This window comes from Piliocolobus tephrosceles, chromosome 7, assembly GCF_002776525.5.
Source record: "Piliocolobus tephrosceles isolate RC106 chromosome 7, ASM277652v3, whole genome shotgun sequence".
Classification (NCBI taxonomy): Eukaryota; Metazoa; Chordata; class Mammalia; order Primates; family Cercopithecidae; genus Piliocolobus; species Piliocolobus tephrosceles.
Window position 1 is genome coordinate 148,148,333 of NC_045440.1, and position 22,138 is coordinate 148,170,470.

At 50.0% G+C, this 22,138-nt stretch overlaps 1 protein-coding gene across 1 annotated transcript; it reads left to right on the forward strand.

Annotated features, from left to right (window-relative positions):
• Window positions 1–11,086: 11,086 nt before the first annotated feature.
• Window positions 11,087–18,411, forward strand: LOC111523582 (zinc finger protein 557-like). Its single transcript, XM_023188322.1, has 7 exons — window positions 11,087–11,154; window positions 11,538–11,620; window positions 11,723–11,789; window positions 16,351–16,381; window positions 16,757–16,897; window positions 17,153–17,254; window positions 18,114–18,411. The coding sequence occupies exons 1-7, from the start codon at window positions 11,087–11,089 to the stop codon at window positions 18,183–18,185; spliced, it is 564 nt and encodes a 187-aa protein (XP_023044090.1). The 3' UTR covers window positions 18,186–18,411.
• Window positions 18,412–22,138: the final 3,727 nt, after the last annotated feature.

The window sequence follows — 22,138 nt, forward strand, 5'->3', positions numbered from 1 at the left end:
TACAGACACATGTTTTCAGGTTAGAGGACACAAACCAGGTGATGCTGAGTAACGGGGTTTGCTGGTGGACTCTGAGGGACAGGGAGGAAGATCAAGTATGTCCAGCCACCTGCAAACCTCCCTGGTGGCCTTGGTTTCTGCCACCCTGGCCTGCTTAGCCAGTCCCAGGTGCACTCGTGCGGGGCTCCTCAAAGCAGACCGAGCCGCTCTGCTGGGCTGGCACTGGAGACACAGCACCCACCACTCGGCTTCTCTCTTGGCAGCTCTTCTCCCTGAGTCTCACCTCCCTGCTCCCCAGGTGACAATCCAGTGTGCAGACCTTGGCTCAGGACACTTCCTCAACTAGTGACTGTGTCTGGGGAAGCAGGATTGATTTGCAGGCACAGCTGGCTCAGGAAGCCCCACAGACAGCTGCTTGGAGCCCTTTCCTCACGTGGATCCAGGAGAGAGCTGACTTTGAGGGCCTCGTGGACCATCCACGATGACTGCCCTGTGTCTGGTGGAACCCAGCAGGCCGTCCTGCTTGGGCATCCGCACCTAAAATGCCAACGTCTTTGGTCTGGGATCATCTGATTGCAAGTGTGAGAAACAAACTCACCCGTCCAAACCCAGAGAAAGGACTTAGAGACCCAAAGAACAGCGAAAGTGAGACTTTTAATGATGGTCTTGCAAGGTCGACACCCAGCACGGTCACAAAAAGGGATTCATCCCCTAGTGCGCAGGTCCCTCCCCGGTTCCTCATAGGCTGAGCACTGTGGGGGTCACAGTCTTCCCGGACATCGCTGACTGGTTGTTGGGCAGGGGCTGTAGGGCGCAGGTCCCTCCCCCGTTGCCTCATAGGCTGAGCACTGTGGGGTCACAGTCGACCCGGAGGTCACCTGTTGACTGTTGGGCAGAGGTTGTAGGTGTTTTCTTTAGGGTTGTCTTGCTGCATTTTGTTGCAGCCCACAATGCATTGCAATCCTAGTCCGCTCAGGGGCTCTTTAAGTATTTGATTTATGACCTAAGTAGCTGGGAAGGCTGATAAGAACAGACAAAGGAGCTATTTTGCAGGCTGGTAAACTTTCATCTCAGACTAAACTTCTTTGGATCAAGTGAGGGCAATTAAGCGGCGGGCGGGGGAAGAGGGGTCGTGGGGGGGCAAGAAGCAGGCATTGGCTATCCAAGCAGGGACCTAGTTTATCCTGTTTCTTCTGTAGTTTGCTGTCCTAAACCGATTCAAGGCACTTTGTCATGGAAATGGACCACTCTGTACATTATTTCCCTCACAAGTAGAAGCTACACAGGCTCCTAAAAGTGAAGTGAACTCACTGGAAGCCATGGGAGCTTCGTACAAGCAGACGGCATGAGGCTGACAAAGGGCCTGGAAAGGGCTGGCACTGCAGTCTCCCGACAGCCTTTGGCTTCCCTGCTCTCTCCCCTCCACCTCCCTCTTTCTCTCTGTCTCTGTCTGTCTCCCCCTCCCTGTCTCTGTCTCCTTCTCTATGTCTCTCTCTCTCTGCCTCCTTCCCTCCCTCCGCTCCCTCCCCGCCCTCATTTGACTATTCAGCTTCTCCATGCAGGGGCTCCCCCATGCCCTGCCCCAGCTCTGTGGAGTCTCTTGGTACCAACCCTGGCACTAAATGGGATGTATGTTACTAGCCTAAGGAGGAGTGGGGGTGGGATCTGTCTCTGCTGGAGACAGATGTCAGCCCCTCAACTGTGCACCCACAGTCATCTGGTCCAGTCAGCATGGCTGGGGGGCAGCCCCAGAACAAGCACGTGGACCCAAGCAGGTCCCACAATGAAGCGATTACTTGATTACTTGCTTAACGATAAATCCTCCTCAAAGTCATCGCCAGTGGCTGCTCCTAGACATGACATCAGGGACCCCTGAGAAAGGTGCTCACTGGGTGCCGTGGACCGGCTTGCTCTTCACACAGGGAATGTGTAGCTCAGGGCTGGGCCTGCAATCCACCTCACCACTAACGCTCCACTTGGCCCCATAAGCCAAACCCAGATGCATGAACTAGCTAAACCATCGTAAAAACACTAGGAAGAGAAGAGAAGAAAATGTGTATTGTAAAATTCTTTTTTTGGGGGGGGGGGGCGGTGAGATACCGATGTTGTCTTGTTGCCCAGGCTGGAGTGCAATGGCCCAATCTTGGCTCATTGCATCCTCTGCCTCCCGGGTTCAAGCAATTCTCCTGCCTCAGCCTCCCGCATAGCTGGGACTACAGGCATGTGCCCGGCTAATTTTGTATTTTTAGTAGAGACGTGGTTTCACCGTGTTGCCCAGGCTGATCTCGAGCTCCTGACTTCAGGTGATCCACCCGCCTCGGCCTCCCAAAGTGCTGGGATTACAGGTGTGAGCCACTGTGCCTGGGCTTTTTTTTTTTTTTGGAGACGGAGCCTCGCTCTGTCGCTCAGGCTGGAGTGCAGTGGCGCCATCTTGGCTCACTGCAACCTCCACCTCCCAGGTTCAAGTGATTCTCCCGCCTCAGCCTCCCAAGTAGCTGGGATTACAGGCATGTGCCACCATGCCCAGCTAATTTTTGTATTTTTAGTAGAGGTGAGGTTTCTCCATGTTGGCCAGGCTGGTCTCGAACTGACCTTGTGATCTGCCTGCGTTGGCCTTCCAAAGTGCTGGGATTACAGGCGTGAGCCACTGCGCCTGGCCTTTTTTTGTTTTGTTTTGAGGAGTCTCGCTCTGTCGCCCAGGCTGGAGTGCAGTGGCGCAATCTCGGCTCACTGCAAGCTCTGCCTCCTGGGTTCATGCCATTCTCCTGCCTCAGCTTCCCGAGTAGCTGGGACTACAGGTGCCTGCCACCACGCCCGGGTAATTTTTTGTATTTTTAGTAGAGACAGGGTTTCACCGTGTTAGCCAGGATGGTCTCGATCTCCTGACCTTGTGATCCGCCCACCTCAGCCTCCCAGAGTGCTTGGATTATAGGAGTAAGCCACTGTGCCAGGCTGCCCAGCCGTAAAATTCTTTGAGAGATTTGTTTGCCAATGAAAGCAGCTTTTGTTCTGGTTTTAGTTATTAAACAAATACTGATTACACACTGGTTTAGGCACCAGGGGTACAGCACTAAATGGAAAAGGAATGTCCCTGCCCTCCAGGAGTTTACATTTAGAAAGTCTGCGGGAAAGACAAATAAGTGTGTCACGCAGTGCTGCCATATGGAGCCAAGTGCAGTGGGGACAAGTCAAGCAAAGTGGGGACGGAGACAGGGAGGCTGCAGAGAAGAGGTCTTTGTAGACAACAGAAGGGAGGGAAGGGCTGAGCCGAGCAAATAGCAAATAGCGAGGGCAAAGGAGAAAGGCGGTGCAAAGGCCCTGGGGCAGGAATGACTGGAGGCCTACCACGAAGATAAAGAGCAGACTCCATGTTCAGAGAGGAGAAGGGAAGGGAGGCGAGGACCCACGGACCTGAATGAGTGGAGGGATAGTGGGTGGGACTTGTGTTTTAAAGGAAATATTCTGGTTGTTGTGAGGAATAGGCTGCGTGGGGCAGGGGCCGGGTGGTGGCGGACTTGGGGGAGCAGCAAGAGCTGGAGCCAAAGGGAGGCCAGCCTTGGTGGCACAGCAGTGTAGGTGGTGGGGAGTGGGGACTGCAGGGTCACCAAGAAGTTGGGTAATGAACGTTCACCATTTCCATTTTCCCCACTGCATGTGCATCCCTGGGCCTTAGCCTCTGCACTGGCTCCCGTTTCCATGGATGTCCCAGAGTGGACCGGCTCAGCCCCAGGACAGGTGCATTTGTGAATTTCATAAATGCCCCTAGATTGCTTCATAAAGTGCCTGTGTGGAAATGTACCTTGCCACCAACTATGTGTTAATGCCATTCCCCTCCTATATGAGTCAGCTTTCACTGAGTTGTGCAGGTAGTAACAACTCCCAGATCTCAGGGGTTTTCGACATTGGCGGTTCAGGCCTTACTTGTGTTATGCACCTGCTCTTTAAAGATCTTCATGCTGGTGTCAGCACTATAGAGTGTCTGTCCTGGACCGGCTGTTTTCATGGCAGTGCAGCAAAAGCCATGCTGGAATCTTATGATAACATTTCAGGCTGCTGAAAGGTGGCAGCTGTTTCATTGATCAAAGCAACATCATCAGTACAGGGGGGCCTTCTCCTTCCATAAGGAGGGACACTGCAAATCTCCTGGGTGGGCAGGGATGTTGTAGGCAGGAGCTATTGCAACAGAGTACAATCGATCAGCACCAAGTGCTATTGCTTTTTACATTTTTGCCAATATGATGAGTGAGAAGTGATATTGTTCACACATTAGTTTTAAGTTGCCCATTGATGAGTGAGGTTGAGCATCTTTTTCATGTTTATTGGCTATTTGGATTGTACCATCTAGCATCCATTCATTTTTATTTATTTATTTATTTATTTTTTTGAGACGGAGTCTCGCTCTGTTCCCTGGGCTGGAGTGCAGAGGTGCCATCTCAGCTCACTGCAAGCTCCGCCTCCCGGGTTCACACTATTCTCCTGCCTCAGCCTCCCGAGTAACTGGGACTACAGGCGCCGCCACCACGCCTGGCTAATTTTTGTGTATTTTTAGTAGAGATGGGTTTCACCATGTTAGCCAGAATGGTCTCGATCTCCTTACCTGTTGATCCACCTGCCTCAGTTTCCCAAAGTGCTGGGATTACAGGCGTGAGCCACCGCACCCGGCCCATCCTTTCATTTTAAATCTATCTTTCTATTATATTTTTGAACTTTTAAAAATTAAATTTGGCGGGGTGCAGTGGCTCACGTCGGTAATTCTAGCACTTTGGGAGGCCAAGGTGGGTGGATCACCAGGTCAGGAGATTGAGAACATCCTGGCCAACATGGTGAAACCCCGTCTCTACTAAAAATACAAAAATTAGCCAGGCGTGGTGGCACATGCCTGTAATCCCAGCTACTCAGGAGGCTGAGGCAGGAGAATCACTTGAACCCAGGAGGCAGAGGTTACAGTGAGCTGAGATCACGCCACTGCACTCCAGCCTGGGCGACAGAGTGAGACTCTGCCTCACACACACACACAAAAAAAGTATATATAAATACACACACACACACACACACACACATACATAAATGATCCTTGCCTCACTGAACTGAAATGCCGCCTTTGTGAAATAGTAATTCCCCTCTGTTTTGGGGTCATTTCTAGGATTTCCATTTTAGTCTTTGATCTTTTTGTCTGTTTTTAGACCAATTCCACATTGCTTTGTTTTCACAGGATTTAGAGACTAGTTTAATCTGGAAGGCAAATCCTCCCTCCTAATCCTTTATAGTTTCCCTGGCTAGTTTTGAAAATTTTTCTTCCGTATATAAATTAAACTGACTATATCCTATGAAAGATGCAATTACCGGGTGTCAACTTAGAGGTATGTTAATTGTATACATATTTTCGATATATTTGGAAAGAATTTACTTTTTAGTATATTAAGTTTTCCAAGAATATGGACACCTTTTTTCCGAATCTTGTTTTTATGTCCTCCGATATGGTTTTACACTTCATAATTTATTACATCTTACTTTATAATTACTAAATATTACATTTTATAGTTTTTGTTGCTACTGTGAATGAGCTATTTTCTCATTTCCACTTCAAGTTGGTGATTATTACTTAACGATTATTGAGGAAAGCTATCGTGTTTACATACTTATCTTGTATTCAGTAACTTTAACAAACATTCATGTTAATCCTGATAGTGTCTTCTATGCAGACAATCATATCATTGCCCAAAAAGAATCCGTGTCTTCTTTATCAGCATATATGCAAATCGTATTTCTTTTTGTTTTCGTAAGAATTACCAAACAATGTTGTATTAGTCTGCTCAGGGTGGCATAACAAAATACCTCGGACTGGTGGGGTTTAAACAACAGAATTTACTTCTCACGGTTTTGAAGGCTTAGGTCCCTAGTCAAGGTGCTAGCTGGTTTAGTCTCTGGTGAGGGCCCTCTTCTTGGCTTGCAAATGGCCAACTTCTCACTGTTGTCACACGGCAGAGAGGGTGGCGGGAAAAGAGAGAGCACTCTGGTGTCTCCTCCTCTTCTAAGGGCATCAGTTCTATCAGATCAAAACTCCACTCCATGCCTTCATTTAACTTTAAAAAATTTTTTTTGAAACAGTCTCGCTCTGACGCCCAGGCAGGAGTGCAGTGGCGCGATCTTGGCTCACTGCAAGCTCACCTCCTGAGTTCCTGCTACAACCTCCCGAGTAGCTGGGACTACAGGTGCCCGCCACCGTGCCTGGCAAATTTTGTGTATTTTTAGTACAGACAGTGTTTCACCGTGTTAACCTGGATGGTTTTGATCTCCTGACCTTGTGATCCTCCTGCCTCGCCCTACCAAAGTGCTGGGATTACAGGTGTGAGCCACCGCTGCTGGCCAATTTTTTTTTTTTGAGTTGGAGTCTTGCTCTGTCGCCCAGGCTGGAGTGCAGTGGCATAATCTCAGCTCACAGCAACCTCTGCCTCCCAGGTTCAAGTGATTCTCCTGTCTCAGCCTCCCAAGTAGCTGGGATTACAGGTGCCTGCCACCACGCCCAGCTAATTTTTGTATTTTTGGTAGAGATGGGGTTTCAGGGTTTTACCATGTTGTCCAGGCTGCTCTCAACTCCTGACCTCAGGTGATTCATGTGCCTTGGCCTCCCAAAATGCTGGGAATACAGGCAAAAGTCACAGCACCTAACCCTCATTTAACCTTAATCACCTCCTTAAAGGCTGTTATGGACTGAATGTTTGTGTCCCCCTGAAATTCATATATTGAAACTCCAACCCCAATTGTAATCACATTTGTAGACAGGGCCTTCGAGAGGTGATTAGAATTAAAGGTCATGAGGGTGGAGTCCTCATGATGGGATTAGTACCCTTACAAGACAACACACTAGAAATGAGACCTGTCTTTCTTCATGCCACGTGAGGACAGAGTGAGAAGGCAGCTCTCTGAAAGCTAGGAAAAGACCCGTTGAGAAACTCTCCATCCCGGAACCCTGATCTCAAACTTCCAGCCTCCAGAACTGTGAGAAAACAAATTTCTATTGTTCAAGCCACCCAATCTGTGGCATTTGTTATGGCAGCCAGAGTAGACTAACACAAAGGCCCTATCTCTGGTACAGTCATATGGACGGTTAGAGTCTCAAATACAAATTTTGGGGGAACATAATTCTGTCCATAGCAAATGTAGACCAAAAATTATGTAGGTTGGTGTCCTGGTCTTATTCCTGATTTTGAGTAATAGCTTTTTGTTTGTTTGTTTTTGAGACAGAGTCCACTCTTTCTCCCAGGCTGGGCTGGAGGGCAGTGGCGTGATCTTGGCTCCCTGCAACTTCCACCTCCCAGGTTCAAGTGATTCTCGTGCTTCAGCCACCTAAGTAGCTGAGATTACAGGCATGCACCACCATACCCAGCTAATTTTTGTATTTTTAGTAGAGACATGATTTCACCATGGTGGCCAGGCTAGTCTTAAATTCTGGATCTCTAGTGATCCACCTGCCTCGGCCTCCTGAAGAGCTGGCATTACAGGTGTAAGCCACTGCGCCTGGCCCAAGTAATAGCTTTAGTAAATATGTCTAATCTGTTTTTTTACAGCTTCTGAGTTGCCCGTCGTGGTTACAAAGTATTCCTCTGCTCTACTTTGTATATATGATATTCTAAATTTTCACTAAGATTTTTATTGCGCTGAGTTTAAAAATTGTGTATTTTGGTAAAATTCACATAACATAAAATTTACTATCTTATTTTAAATTACAGGTGCAGGGGCTCATGCCTGTAAATTCCAGCACTTTGGGAGGCCAAGGCAGGCGGATCACTTGAAGTCAGGAGTTTGAGACCTGCCTGACCAACATACTGAAACCCCATCTCTACTAAAAATACAAAAAAATTAGCTAGGCGTGGTGGCATGCGCCTGTAGTTCCAGCTAACTTGGGAGGCTGAGGCAGGAGAATCGCTTAAACCCAGGACCTGGAGGAGGTTGCAGTGAGCTGAGATCGTGGCTTGGGTGACAGAGCAAGATTCCGCCCAAAAAAAAAAAAAAAAAAAAAGAGTAATAGCTTTAGCATATTGTTCGATAAATGATGCTTGTTCTTGGAGCTTATGGTTAATAATTTTTAGCATATTTAAGTCATTTTCATTTATTCCTATTTCTTTGAAATTTTACTCAGAATGGCTCCAGAATTTTATTCAATTTTATTTACCATATGTTGATTTTTTTACCATATGTTGTTGTTATTTACCATATGTTGATGGAATGATGTTTTATCTTTTCTTTTTTTTTGAGACAGAGTTTTGCTCTTGTTGCCCAGGCTGGAGTGCAGTGGCCGGATCTCAGCTCAGTGAAACCTCCACCTCCCGAGCTCAGGCAATTCTCCTGCCTCAGCCTCCCAAGTAGCTGGGATTACAGGCACCCGCCACCACACGCAGCTAATTTTTTTGTATTTTTAGTAGAGACGGGGTTTCACCATGTTGGCCAGGCTGGTCTCGAACTGCTGACCTCAGGGGATCCTCCTGCCTCGGCCTACCAATGTGCTGGGATTACAGGTGTGGACCACTGCACCTGGCCTGTTTTTTCTCTTTTAATTTGTTGAGCTAATGAATTGCAATGGTATGTAGGTATCCTTGCATTCCTGAAATAAACCATACTTGGCCATGGCATAATTTTTTTTTGATATGCTGCTTGATTCTATTTGCTACTGTCTTACTTATAATTTGTTTTTCAATATTAAACATAGAGATCTGGGTCTATAGATTCTTTGAGCTCTATCATTTTGGCGTGTTAAGTTTCGCTGTGGTTTGGGTGTTTGTCCTCCCAAACCTCATGCTGAGATTTGATCCCCAATGTTGGAGGTGGTACTTGGTAGGAGGTGTTTGGGTTATGGGGGTGGATCCCTCATGAATGCCTTTTCACGGTAATGAGGGAGTTCTAGTTCTGAGTTCCCCCAAAAGCTGGTTGTTTTTTTTTTTTGTTTTTGTTTTTGTTTTTGAGACGGAGTCTTGCTCTGTCACCCAGGCTGGAGTGCAGTGGCGTGATCTGAGCTCACTGCAAGCTCCGCCTCCTGGGTTTACGCCATTCTCCTGCCTCAGCCTCCCGAGTAGCTGGGACTACAGGCGCCCGCCACCTCGCCCGGCTAGTTTTTGTGTATTTTTTAGTAGAGACGGGGTTTCACCCTGTTAGCCAGGATGGTCTCGATCTCCTGACCTCGTGATCCGCCCGTCTCGGCCTCCCAAAGTGCTGGGATTACAGGCTTGAGCCACCGTGCCCGGCCAAAAGCTGGTTGTTTAAACAAGCCTGGCCTCTACCCACTCTCTCTCTTGCCTCTTCTCTTGCTGTGTGATCTCTGCATACCAGCTCCCATTCATCTTCCACCATAAGTGAAAGCAGCCTGAGGCCTCACTAGTAGATACTGGTGCCATGCTTCCAGCACAGCCTGCAGAACTGTGAGCCAAATAAACCTCCTTTCTTTATATTACCCAGTCTCAGGTATTCCCTTATAGAAACACAGACTTAGACAAGCTTATAGACAGAAGGCTTCGTAAAGTGAATTGAAGTTTTTAATCTTTTTCTGTGGCTTGGAATATTGTGATTAACTTTCAAATTTTCTGATCTCTAGAGGTTGATGAGAGCTCAGCTGTGATCTGCAACCATCTGGAGGTTTCTTTTTTTTGAGACGGAGTCTCGCTCTCGCCCAGGCTGGAGCGCTGTGGCCGGATCTCAGCTCACTGCAAGCTCCGCCTCCCGGGTTCACGCCATTCTCCTGCCTCAGCCTCCCGAGTAGCTGGGACTACAGGCGCCCGCCACCTCGCCCGGCTAGTTTTTTGTATTTTAGTAGAGACGGGGTTTCACTGTGTTAGCCAGGATGGTCTCGATCTCCTGACCTTGTGATCTGCCCGTCTCGGCCTCCCAAAGTGCTGGGATTACAGGCTTGAGCCACTGCGCCCGGCCTGGAGCTTTCTTAATGGCAGCTTTTTAATCACCTCTCTAATCTCTTTTTTTGGCAATTAGTTAATTCAAGTATTCACTTTGGCTCAGCTTTAGCATTTTGCTAGGAACCTGTCTCTTCCATCCACATTTTCTTGGCTTTTCCTGGCCTGCCTGGCACAGTCTGTACTGAGAGGAGGAAGGCTGTTTCCACTGGTGTCCTTGGCCATGAGTGGGTCAGGGCATCTCCTTGTTGGCTTGGGTATCGGGGGGGAGTGGAATGAGGACACAGCTTCGCCTCTAAGGCCTCAGAAGCCTTCCTGCAGAGAGAAGGCCACCCCTTCCTTAGGGAGATTGTGGGGTCCAAGATGTGAACAGACGTGGAGTGTTCACACCATCCTACGGCCTGCAGCCCCAGTGAGAAGACCCCAGCCGTGTTTCTCTTTGGAGTGGCCCGTGCATAACATTCTGCCTGAAAAAGCAGGGTCCTGGAGTTCCAGGGCTTCTCCCTGCACAGGGCGCGGGACGCACCTCTTGTCTCTTGGGAAGTACCAGGAGCCCAGCCTCTCAGGCGCTAGGGGATGCAGAGTGTGGGGACTGTAAGCCCTGGGAGATGGGGCGGTGAGGGGCGCTGTGGGGCAGGGTGGTGTGGGAACTGAAGGTGGGGGCGCTATGGAGGATGGGGGGTAGCGTGTTGTAGGGCAGGGCGGTGTGGGGGATGGAAGGGGCAGGGCAGTGGGGCGGGGCCATTGGCGGGGCCTTGGGGCTGGCGCTGCAGGGCGGGATGATGTGGGGGGCTATGGGAAGGGGCACTCTGGGGAGCTGTGGTGTGGGGTGTTGTGGAGCACCTTGGGGCGGGCCGGCGTGTGGGTGCTGTGTGGGTGGGGCAATGTGGAGGGTCATACGTTAGGGCCTTGAGGTGGGGGTGGGAGGCTGTGGGGCGCTGAGGGGTATTGTGGGGTGGGGCCTGGCGCTGTCAGGGGCTGTGGGGCTGAAGGACCCGAAGTTGAGGCCTTGTGAGGCGCTGTGGGGCGCGGCGCTGTGGGAGGCTTCGGGGGCTGGTGGGCTGGGGCACGGAGGGGAGGCTGTGTGGGCGCTCGGCGGCAGGGCGGGGCGGGGTGCTGGTGGGCTAGGGAATGGGAGGGCAGCGTGGTGGGCTTAGGGGACGGGAGGGTGGGACGGTCTGGGCACCATGGCGGGCTGGGTGGGCTGGATCAGTGCCGAAGTTAACTTCGCGTCACCAATTGGCATGAGCTTTGGGTAGGAAAGCGGGCTTCTCACAAGAATAAAATCCATCAAGGTTCTCTGTCTCCACCGCATGCCCCAGACACAGCGCCTGCCTCCGGGCAGGAACCTGTCGGGGGCCCCCAGCCTGTCCAGGGCCGCTGTCGCCGGGGAAGGAGAGAGCTCTGCCCAGAGAGGAGACAGAACTCTTTCTCCGTGAATCGCATCCTTTTCTGTGCCGGATGATTTACATTCTGGGAACAAACGGGGCCGCATCTCACAGTGCTGCAGGATGCCAGTGGTGCAAACAGTCGGCGACCGGGCCATTTCCCGAGGCTCTCAGGCGAACCACCCAGCGGCCGCTCCCGCTTCCCTATCCGTCCCCTCCTCGTTCTCCCACCAAGGCGCCAACTTTCCAGACTCTCGCCGGTCCTCGACAGCACCCATTCAGTCTTCACTCCTGGAGATCCCAGGCCGTACTCCGGGCCAGAAAAGAAGGCGGGTACGACCGCGGTGTCGGGTCCTCGCTTAGCTGCTCCCTCTCCTGAGGGAGCCAGGCCGGGGAGAGGGGAATCACCGAGGCCTCGGTCTTCCCGCGTCCTAGAGCGGCCGGGCGAGCCTCACTTCCGGCCTGTGACCTGCCGACCTGTGCTTGTCCCACCAGTCGGGCGGTGAGTTGGTCTGACTGGTGGCCCCTGGCACCAGGCTTCCCCATGGGCACCGGAGTAGGCGGACAGGGGTGGGGCCCCGCGAGCGACACGGAAGGGTCAGGGTAGCGGAGCGGACCCTGTGGAGGCGGGGTCACTGTGCTCCTGCGAAGGGTCTTCGGGGGTGGAGTCTATCAAGGGTGCGGGGGCGTGGTCACGGAGCGGGGCCAATAAAAGGTGCACAGTGGTGGGCCGGTGCCTATGAAGGGAGAGGGGTGTGGTCACAGGGCGGGATCTACAAGGGATGCAGGGTAGAGGCCGGGTCTCTAAAGGATGTGCGGTCGCGGGGCGGAGTCTATAAAGGGCAAGGGGCGTGGTCCCTGGGTGGGGTGAGGGGTGTGGTCATGGGGTGCAGGTCTGTGTAGGCTGAGGAGCTTGTTCCCCGAGTGAGGGTCTGTGAAGGGTGAGGGGCGTGTTCCTGGGGTGGGGGTGTTTGTGAAGGATGAGAGTTTTTTTGGCATGAGGGGCTGTGAAGAATGAGAGCCGTGTTGCCGCTGGTGCAGGTCTGTGAAGGATGAGGGGCGCGTTCCCGGAAGGAGGGTCTGTGAAGGATGAGGGGCGTTTTTCCGACATGAGGGACTGTTAAGGGAGAGGGGTGTTTTCCTGGCTTGAGGGTCTGTGAAGGGTGAGAGCCGTGTTGCCGGTGGTGCGGGTCTGTGAAGGGTGAGGAGACTGTTCTGGAGCAGGATATGTGAAGGGTGAATGACGTGCTTTCGGGTGAGGTTAGTGCAGGACGAGAGGAGTTGTCTCGGGGCTGTGTCCTCTAAGGTGGGGACGTGGTCTCTGGGCGGCGTCCGCCATTTTGTCTGGTGAAAGTTGGAGAGGGAGGGTCCAGGGACAAGCCAAGCGAGACTCCCACCTCTGGCCTCATCCTCAGCCCTGCGTTTTCCCCACTTGTACTGCCAGAAAGCTGGGCGGTGGCAGTCACTTTTGGAGTCTTCCTGAGACGATCCACCAATATGAAGTAAACTCCAGGAGGTGGGAGGAAATCCTTCGTTCATTCATTGATTCCACTCAAGGGTCACCCAGGGCTCCTCTCTCAGCTCTTCTCACGTCCAGTGCCCGACAAGATATCTGGAAGCCGCCCTGCTGTCCTTGCACGGCTCTTGGGCCGGAAGCGTGCTGGGGTGGTGGGGGCCAGGGAATAGCCTAAAGAGGGAAATGTGGAGCAGAGCCTGGCTCTGTCTGTGCAGGACTCTCCTCTCAAGCATGAATGGCCATGGGGTGGTGATGACAGGTGGTACCTCCGACTTAGCGAACGTGGAGCACTAAGATAGGAAAAGGCCACCGGACCCTGGACCACAGGTTTCCTCCCCTCTCCTCTCCTGCCTCCACACTGCCCTCTGTAGGAAGCCAGAGTGGTGTCTTCTATTGCTACTTGATAGAAATAAATGCTTATTCCCTGGTGTCGCAAGGAAGAGTCAGCATTTAGACAAAAAGTTCTCTCAGCAAGGCAATTTTACTTTCTGCAGAAATGGTACTGCTTGCCAGCAGTCTCGCCACGAGAGTACACCGAACAAAGGGAGACTGGAATATTTATCCCTAATGCATGAGGGCCCTACTGCTGTGTCCTGTCTCCATTGGCTGGAGTTGAACCTCACATTCTAGGCTGAATTTGATTGGCTAACAATTTAAAACTTCCTAAATAGGTCAAGTCAATGAGGAACAAAGGAAAAGAGGAAGTTGCTTACGAAAGGACTTTAGAACGGTAATAAGATTTCCAAATAAGGAAGGGGCATAGGCTGTAAGCTGGGACATGTCTGGGCATGTCCAGCACGAATATTTTGGTTAAGGTAAAAGGACACAGAATGTACTACATGCCTGTGAACATGTCTAACACAAATACTGAAGTCAGAGCACACAGGCATACAGTATGCTTATTCCGTTACATTTGCTATATAAAGCTTAACAGAGTTGTCACTATAAGAAGCTTGAACAGAACTAGCTCTGAGAGAAAATACCAGTAACATTTCTGATTTGAAGTAGAAACTTTGTAGAGGAGCTTTTTACTTTCCACAGTGCTTGTAATTTTGAGAATGTTCAAATCCACAGAAAAGTATTATGAACATCATAAACCCTTCATTTAGATTCTACGGTTGTGGACATTTTGCCACACTGGCTGTATCTTTGAATATATTTACTTTTTGTTGCTGAAAAGTAATTTGAAAATACCATTGACCCTTGAATAATACAGGGGTTGGGGCAGTGACCCCTGTGCAGTTGAAAATTAAAGCATAATTTTTGACTCCCCTAAAATTTAACTACTAATAGCCTACTGTTGACTGGAAGCCTTATGCATAATATAGTCAATTAACATAGTTTTATATTGTATTATATACTCTATTCTTAAGCTAGAGAAAAGAAAATGGTGTTCAGAAAATCACAAGGAAGAGATATTTAATATTCATTAAGTGAAAGTGGGTCATCCTCATTGTCTTCACCTTCAGTAGTCTGAGGAGGAGGAGGAAGAGGAGGATTGGTCTTGCAATCTCAGGGGTGACTGAGGCGGAAGAAAATCCAATTATAACTAACCCTCGAAGTTCAAACCTGTGTTGTTGCAGGGTCCGCTGTAATTTGTAGACATCATGGCACTTTCCCTTAGGCACCTCAGCCTATTTCCTAGAGGTGAGGACATTCTCTTACATGATAGCAATACTTTATTTCACCTGAGAGAATTGACAATAATCCCGTGGTCACCTGGCACGGTGACTCATGCCTGTAATCCTAGCATTTGGGAGGCTGAGGCAGGCGGATCACGGGGTCAAGAGATCAAGGCCATCCTGGTCAACATGGTGAAACCCCGTCTCTACTAAAAATACAAAAATTAGCTGGGTGTGTTGGCATGCCCCTGTAGTCCCAGCTACTCAGGAGGCTGAGGCAGGAGAATCACTTGAATCAGAAGGCAGAGGTTGCAGTGAGCCAAGATCGCACCACTGCACTCCAGCCTGGCGACGGAGTGAGACTCCGTCTCAAAACAAACAAACAAACAAACAACAATCCCATGGTCACAAAACTCTTATTTCTCCAATTGTCTCTAAAATATCTACATAGCTGGGTTTTTCCCCTCTAATTCAGAAGCTAATCAAATCAAAGTTGCATGTTGCATTTAATTGTGTCTCTTCATGCTCCTTTTTTTTTTTTGAAACAAGGTCTCACACTGTCCCTAAGGCTGGAGTGCAGTGGCGCGATCACGGCTTATTGCATCCTCAACCTCCCAGGCTTAGGTGATCCTGCCACCTCAGCCTCCCGAGTAGCTGGAACTACAGGAATGTGCCACCATGCCTAGCTAATTTTTTGTATTTTTTTATAGAGACCAAGTCTCACCATATTGCTCAGGCTAGTCTCAAACTCCTGGACTCAAAGGCTCTACCTGCCTTGGCCTCCCAAAGTGCTAGGATTACAGGCCTAAGCCACCGCATCTTGTTGGCTCTTTTAATCTGGAATCGCTTCCCTGCTTTTTGTTTCTCTTTAGGACACTGACTTGTGACCACGTGTGGTCATCTATCTGTTATACTCCATGTTCTGGGTGTAACCTGGAGCCCACACAGATTAACACTCCCTGTCCTTCATGCCCCAGTGGGTGGAGTCGTGGTCTCTGCTGTCCATAAGGCAGAGGTCGTTGAGGTGACATGCAGCCAATTATGGCCTGTCCCCCAGCGGCTGGGGGGAGACCCCTGCTGACCACCTTTCCCGGGACCAGCTCAGGCCATGCCCCTCCACCCGCAACCACGATACCATGGTGGCTTCTTTTGTGGCCTCTTTCAAAGGGGTTCAGGGAGGCTGCAGAGCTGAGGCCTCAAGATGGACAGGGCCCTGGGCCAGGGGCCTGGTGAGGAAGCCAATTTACAAACCCAAGTCACAGTGGGCTGAGCCAGGGGCGGGCAGAGACTGGGAGACCAACGACCAGGGTGGTGATTGGGGGCGGGAGGTGCCCTGGCCTCAGGCAGGGTTGGGGGCGGCTGGGGAGGAGGGGAGCAGGTGGAGCGGTGAGCCCCCATCCCTTGCCATTCCCAACCTGGGGCCTGCTGCCACTCTACCAAAAGGGTTTTCTCCAGGCCTGAACTATAGGTCCTCCTGCTGGCAACTGTGAGGATGCACACCCCTCCAGCATGACTCCAGCCCCTCTTGAACGTGCCTCACCCCTGCAAGGCATTGATTTGAGGTGCCCTAGGGAGGAAGGCAAGCTGGAGACCCGAGGGAGCCCGCAGTGGACCTGAACTCTGGGGATGGGAGAGGGTACCAGGGGGAGGTGTTCCCAGGCAGGGTCAGGGTCAGGTCACATCCCCCAGACTCCAAGCAGCAGACGCACAGTATCACCCTTGAACCTTAATTCAAGGGCTCTGCAGCAGCACTAAGCCCAGGTGAGAAGGTCTTGGGGGCAAGTACCCTTCATGCTGAAGGAAATGCAGGGTCACCAGCTCCTAAGACAGCTTGTGACCTGGGGCCACTGCAGCACACAGGTCTGCGGGGCATGAGCTTGCCCTTCTGTGTCTTCCTTTTGACACCCTGCCTCTATCCTTCCCAGGAGGAGCCCAGCAATGGTGGCTGAGCCCCAGGTGAGCTGACCTTTGGGGAACAGTTGCTGCCCAAGGCCTCTCCCCCTCAGCCTGGAGCCCCTTGCCCAGCAGACCCTTGGGGCCCTGAGAACAGAATCTCCCTCCCGAGATACAGGCCCACCCCGCAGGCTGCCCCTTCCACAGAGCTGAGCAGGGTGCAGGGCCCTGAGGGGAGAGCCCAGTTTTGAGAGCTCTGTGTTTCCATAGTCACACCTTCCCTGCCCAACCTACCCCTAGCTCTTTTCCTAAACATCTGCCTGGAAGGCAGGGAGATGCACACAGAGCCTCTTGCTAGAAACTCAGTCCAGGCTGCAAGGTGTGCCTGCCCTTGGGCAGGGGTGAGGCTCTCTGGGCAGTGAGCACCTGTGATTTTAGGGCACAGTGATGTTTGAGGAGGTGGCCATGTACCTCACACAGGAGGAGGGGCAGCACCTGGAACCCCCTCAGAGAGCACTCTACCAGGATGTGATACTTGAGAACCACTGCATCCTAACAGCTCTGGATAAGCATCACATGGTGGGTTTTAGGTCCCTGCTCCCCATCCCCAGGTGACTGGTCCCCTGGGCTCTCTTGACTCATAGACCAAACATCCTCAGTCCATGGGTATGGTGCATCCCCAGTACCCGTGTCCCAGCAGGGACTGCCCAATGATCTCATCACCCATTCTTCTCGAGACCTCCTCTGGATCCCCCTCCTCTTGCAGCCTCTGTGGCCCTCAGCCAGGAGCAGCTCAGATATTCCAGCACTGACCATTATCTTCTTGATAAACAGGTTTTTCAGTGTCCACACTCAGGGTTATCTCCCAGCGGGAGCAGGGGAAAATGCCATGGGTCATTGCTCTGCCAGGGCCTCCCTGCACAGGTGAGTGAGGAGGTAGGTGTCTCAGGGGAAGCCATGATGTGTTGTGCATGTGAGCTGTGAGGGGGGAGTTTGAATGGCCAGCTGAGAGATCCTTGACTGTCTATTCTGGCTCCCGTCCTGGCCCCACCTTCCCTCTGAGGGGAAGTGCAAGCCCATTGTGCTACTCCTTGTGCAGCTACTCGGTGGGACAGCCGTTTTCTAGTGGTGACTAGGCTTCCCTGATGAGCTGATTAGCACTTACATGTCAAAGTACAAACAAAACTCCACATTGTGTTCACATGGGAGCATGCCCCCAGCACCCTCTCCTATTTCCACAGTTTGCACGCTGCTTGCATGCAGGCATTCTTCTAGGTGCTGGGGTTAAGTATAAGCAAAACCAAGTCCTTGTCTTCAGGGAGTGTACATTTTGGTTTGTGCAGAACATCGTAGTTTGGGGAAGAAGGATTTACCCTGCCTTGATGTCCTATCATATTGTTGGTCTCCACATTAGAATGCTAAGGGACAGGGACTTCATTCATTCACCAAGTCCCTGGTACCTCAAGCAGTGCCAGGCACCCAGGAGGCACCTGGCAAACACTGCTGGAATGAATCCCGAGTTCTTTAGTTGTCAGTTCCTGCTTTGTGCACTGTGCCATCAAGGTGCCGCAAGTATTTGTGTGAGAAGGCATTTGCCCTCAGAATTTCAGTCCAGTCAGAGAGAGATGGACACACACAACTAAGCGTGATACAAGACAAATGGAATAAAGTCACTAACAGAAGGGAAAATAAAACTCAACTCAGGCTGAGACATATGAGCTGCACAGAAATTTGCTTTGGCTCAATCAATTTCTTCCTTCACAGAGAAACTTTTAATTTCCATTCTTTGTTTCAGATTCTTAGGTCAAGACAAAGCATAAACAATCAACCCCAACAGAAAAATCTGAAGAACAATTACAAGGAGTAACTCAGGAGATTTTCCCAAGAGGCAATCCAGAGGAGTTTGAGTTTCGATCAGCTTGTAGGATTGAGACAGGAGCAGAATATTGCTGGAAAAAATTCACAAGACCAGGATGGCCGTGTGCGGTGGCTCACATCTGTAATCCCAGCACTTTGGGAGGCTGAAGCGGGCGGATCATGAGGTCAGAAGATTGAGACCATCCTGGTTAACACCATGAAACCCCGTCTCTACTAAAAATACAAAAACTTAGCTGGGCGTGGTGGCGGGCGCCTGTAGTCCCAGCTACTCAGGAGACTGAGGCAGGAGAATGGCCAGAACCCGGGAGGCGGAGCTTGCAGTGAGCCCAGACTGCGCCACTGCACTCCAGCCTGCAGTCTGGGCAACAGAGCGAGACTCCGTCTCAAAAAACAAACAAACAAACAAAACCAGGATGAAGTTATTTCCCCAAAAGAGAGGTTCGAGGCAAGTGGTCAGCTCCCCCTTGAAAATCAATGCAGCAGACAAATACCAGGAATGTAATACATTGGAGAAAAGTTTGCCTCTGGGCACAAAACCTGTTGTACCTCTGAGGGACAGGCCAGAAGAGAGAGCCGGTAGATGGAGGATGGGCGGCTGAGGCTTTCCATGTGAGTCATGTCTGAGTGGACATCAAGCAGTTACCAGTGGGTCAAAGCCCCATGGATGTCATGTGTGTGGGAAGTCTTTCAGCAAGAACTCACACCTTACTTGGCATCAGATAATTCATACTACAGAGAAGTCTTGTGTATGTATTGAATGTGGGAAAAAAATCACAACTCAAGCCTTATACAACATCAGAAAATTCACTGTGGATGGTGAAACCCTATCTCTACTAAAAATACAAAAATTATCTGGGTGTGGTGGTGCATGCCCATAATCCCAGCTACTCAGGAGGCTGAAGCAGAAGAATTGCTTGAACTAGGGAGGCGGAGGTTGCAGTGAGCTGAGATTGCGGCACTGCACTCCAGCCTGGGTGACAGAGTGATTCCCTCTCAAAAAAAAAAAAAAAAAATGCCGGGCGTGGTGGCTCACGCCTGTAATCCCAGCACTTTGGGAAGCTGAGGTGGGCAGATCACAAGGTCAGGAGATCGAGACTATCCTGGCTAACACGGTGAAACCCCTTCTCTACTAAAAGTACAAAAATAAATTAGCCAGGCATGGTGGCAGGCGCCTGTAGTCCCAGCTACTTGGGAGGCTGAGGCAGGAGAATGGCGTGAACCTGGGAGGCGGAGCTTGCAGTGAGCCGAGATCACGCCACTGCACTCCAGCCTGGGAGACAGTGAGACTCTGTCTCAAAAAAAAAAAAAAAAAGGAAAAGAAAATTCATGGTGGAGAGAAACACTATGTGTGTAGTGAATTTGGCAAGGGCTTTAGGGAGACATCAAAACTTGTTAAACATCAGATAAATCATACTGCAGAAAAGCCCTATGGGTGGAATGAATATGGCAAAGCTTTTAGTGGGAATTCAAACCTTATTAAACACCAACTGATACATACTGGAGAGAAGCCCTATAAATGTATTGAGTGTGGGAAAGCCTTTAATCTGAAAGCAAGTCCCATGCAATATCAGAGAATTCGTACAGGAGAGAAAGTTTTTTAATGTAAAGAGTGTGGAAAAAGCTTCAGTCAGCCATCACACATGATTCATAATCAAAGGATGCATTCTTGAGAGAAGCCCTAAAAATGCAATGAGTGCGGAAGGGGCTTCAAACATCACACCTGATTGATCATCAAAGAATACACAATGGAGAGAAACTTTGTGTGTCATGTGTAGGAGAGGCTTTATTCAGATGTCACACTTGATTCACTGCCATAGAACACATTCTGTAGAGAAGCCACACGCATGTAGTGAATGTGGGAAATGCTTCAGCCAGAGCTCAACTCTTACTAGACATTAGGTTATTCACACTATGGATAGCGAGTATAAGTTAAAAGGAATGTGCGCAGGCTTTCAGTGTGAGCTAGCTTCTCAGTCACTATCTCACAAATTCTACTGGAGAGGAACCCCTCAATTCATACAGGAGGGAAAAGCATCCAAGAATGCAACAAAGGTGGGAAGCCTTTCATTGTAGCTCATTATACAATGTCATGAGAGTTCCTATTGGAGAGAACCCCTATGGATGTAATGAATGTTGAAAAAACATTTAGTTGGAACTCACATATTATTTACAATGAGATAATTCATAGAGAATATAATGGATATGAGAGGCTTTGGTGTACTGTGGGAAGTAGGTGGAAATGTGGGTTCCTGCTGTTGCCCTTTTGAATAAACTGCCCTAGCAGGTGCTTGCCCAAGGGTGGCCATGCTCTGTAGGGAATCTTGTTTTAGACTGGGATTGTCAGATGGAAACAAAGACCGCCTTATTCCTGGCTGGGAATGCCACTGGAAATGCTGGGGGAGACCAGGATCCATGGTGTGGCCTGATCTCAAATATGCAGAAACCAGAAGCAGAGACCAGACCCAGAGAGAGGCAGATAAATGCAACCCCCAAAGTGGATGCACAGGAAAATGGAAAACTATTAGAGTTAGTGTTGGGTCCCCAAAGCTGCCTTTTTATCCTGAACAATGATGAGCAATGACTCAAGGTCTTCGTGAAACCAAACAGAATAGCTGAGGTAGCTTCCTATACCTCTGCACTAAGTTTCTTAAATCTGAAAGCATGTAGAATGAGTGTCAGCCGCACCAATATGTAGGATCTGTATTTTCATCAGAAGGCAATCCATTGTGGCTACTGGCTACACTGAAAACATAAAATTATTTTAGCAGCAGCTTAGGATAAAATAAAATCCTTGACTTTAGAATGAAGTTTTCACTATGAAATGAAATCAAGGCTGGGCACAGTGGCTTACGCCTGTAATCCCAGCATTCTGAGAGACCAAGATGGATCCCTTGAGGCCAGGACTTTGAGACCAGCCTGGAAACATGGTGAGACCCAATCTCTACAAAGAAATAAAGTTAGCCAGGTATGGTGGTGGGTACCTGCCATCCCAGCTACTTGGGAGGCTGAGGTGGAAGGATCATTTGAACCCAGGAGGTTGAGGCTGGAGTGAGCCATGATTGTAACACTGTACTCTGGCCTGGGCAACAGAGCAAGTCTCTGTCCCAAAAATACATGTGTTAAAGATTACTTATATCTAGTTCACATCTCCCAAAGGTAATTCGAATTGAAATAGTGATGCATACAATAATGTCATTAAAGTAGAAACACAAAAGAAAGGATTATAAAGCCATTGATGGTAAGAGCAATTGATTTTGTGAACTTCAAATCATAGATATAACTGAATAGTTCATTGTTTATACAAAATAGCTGTTGAAAAGTTCCTGACTGACTGGGCGCAGTGGCTTATGCCTACAATCCCAGCACTTTCGGAGGCCAAGGCAGGTGGATCACTTGAGAACAGCCCGGCCAACATGGAGAAACTCTGTCTCTACTAAAAATACAAAAATCAGCCAGGTGTGGTGGTGTACGCCTGTAATCCCAGCTACTCCAGTGAGTCAAGAGAATTGCTTGAACCCAGGAGGCAGAGGTTGCAGTGAGCTGAGATCATACCACTGCACTCCAGCCTAGGTGACCGAGTGAAACTCTTGTCTCAAAAAAAAAGTTTCTGGTTAAATTTTTCCTCTAGGCACAGTCTGAGGGGAAAGGAGGAAAGCTTTGAGAGGAACACAGCTATGAAATGCATCCATCTGCCCCTCCTTCGTCATCAGACAATGGCACAACCTGAGCCAGGGATGACCGTCTGTCTTCCAAGGCCTGAGGTGCAGAGAAGAGCAGCCAGACCCACATACTCTCCAGGGTTCCACCCCCAGTCCTGGGTGTAAGAAACAAGCTGTTGCCTTGTGTTAAAAAAAAAAAAAAAAAAGGGAGGGGCTGGGCGCGGTGGTTCACGCCTGTAATCCCAACACTTTGGGAGGCTGAGGCAGGAGGATCACTTGAGGC

Coding starts and splice junctions, on each gene's coding strand:
- LOC111523582 (XM_023188322.1), top strand. CDS start 11,087: ATGGCGGGCTGGGTGGGCTGGATCAGTGCCGAAGTTAACTTCGCGTCA. Junction 16,898..17,152: donor CTCTGGATAAGCATCACATG/GTGGGTTTTAGG, acceptor CTTGATAAACAG/GTTTTTCAGTGTCCACACTC. Junction 17,255..18,113: donor CTGCACAGGTGAGTGAGGAG/GTAGGTGTCTCA, acceptor TCTTTGTTTCAG/ATTCTTAGGTCAAGACAAAG.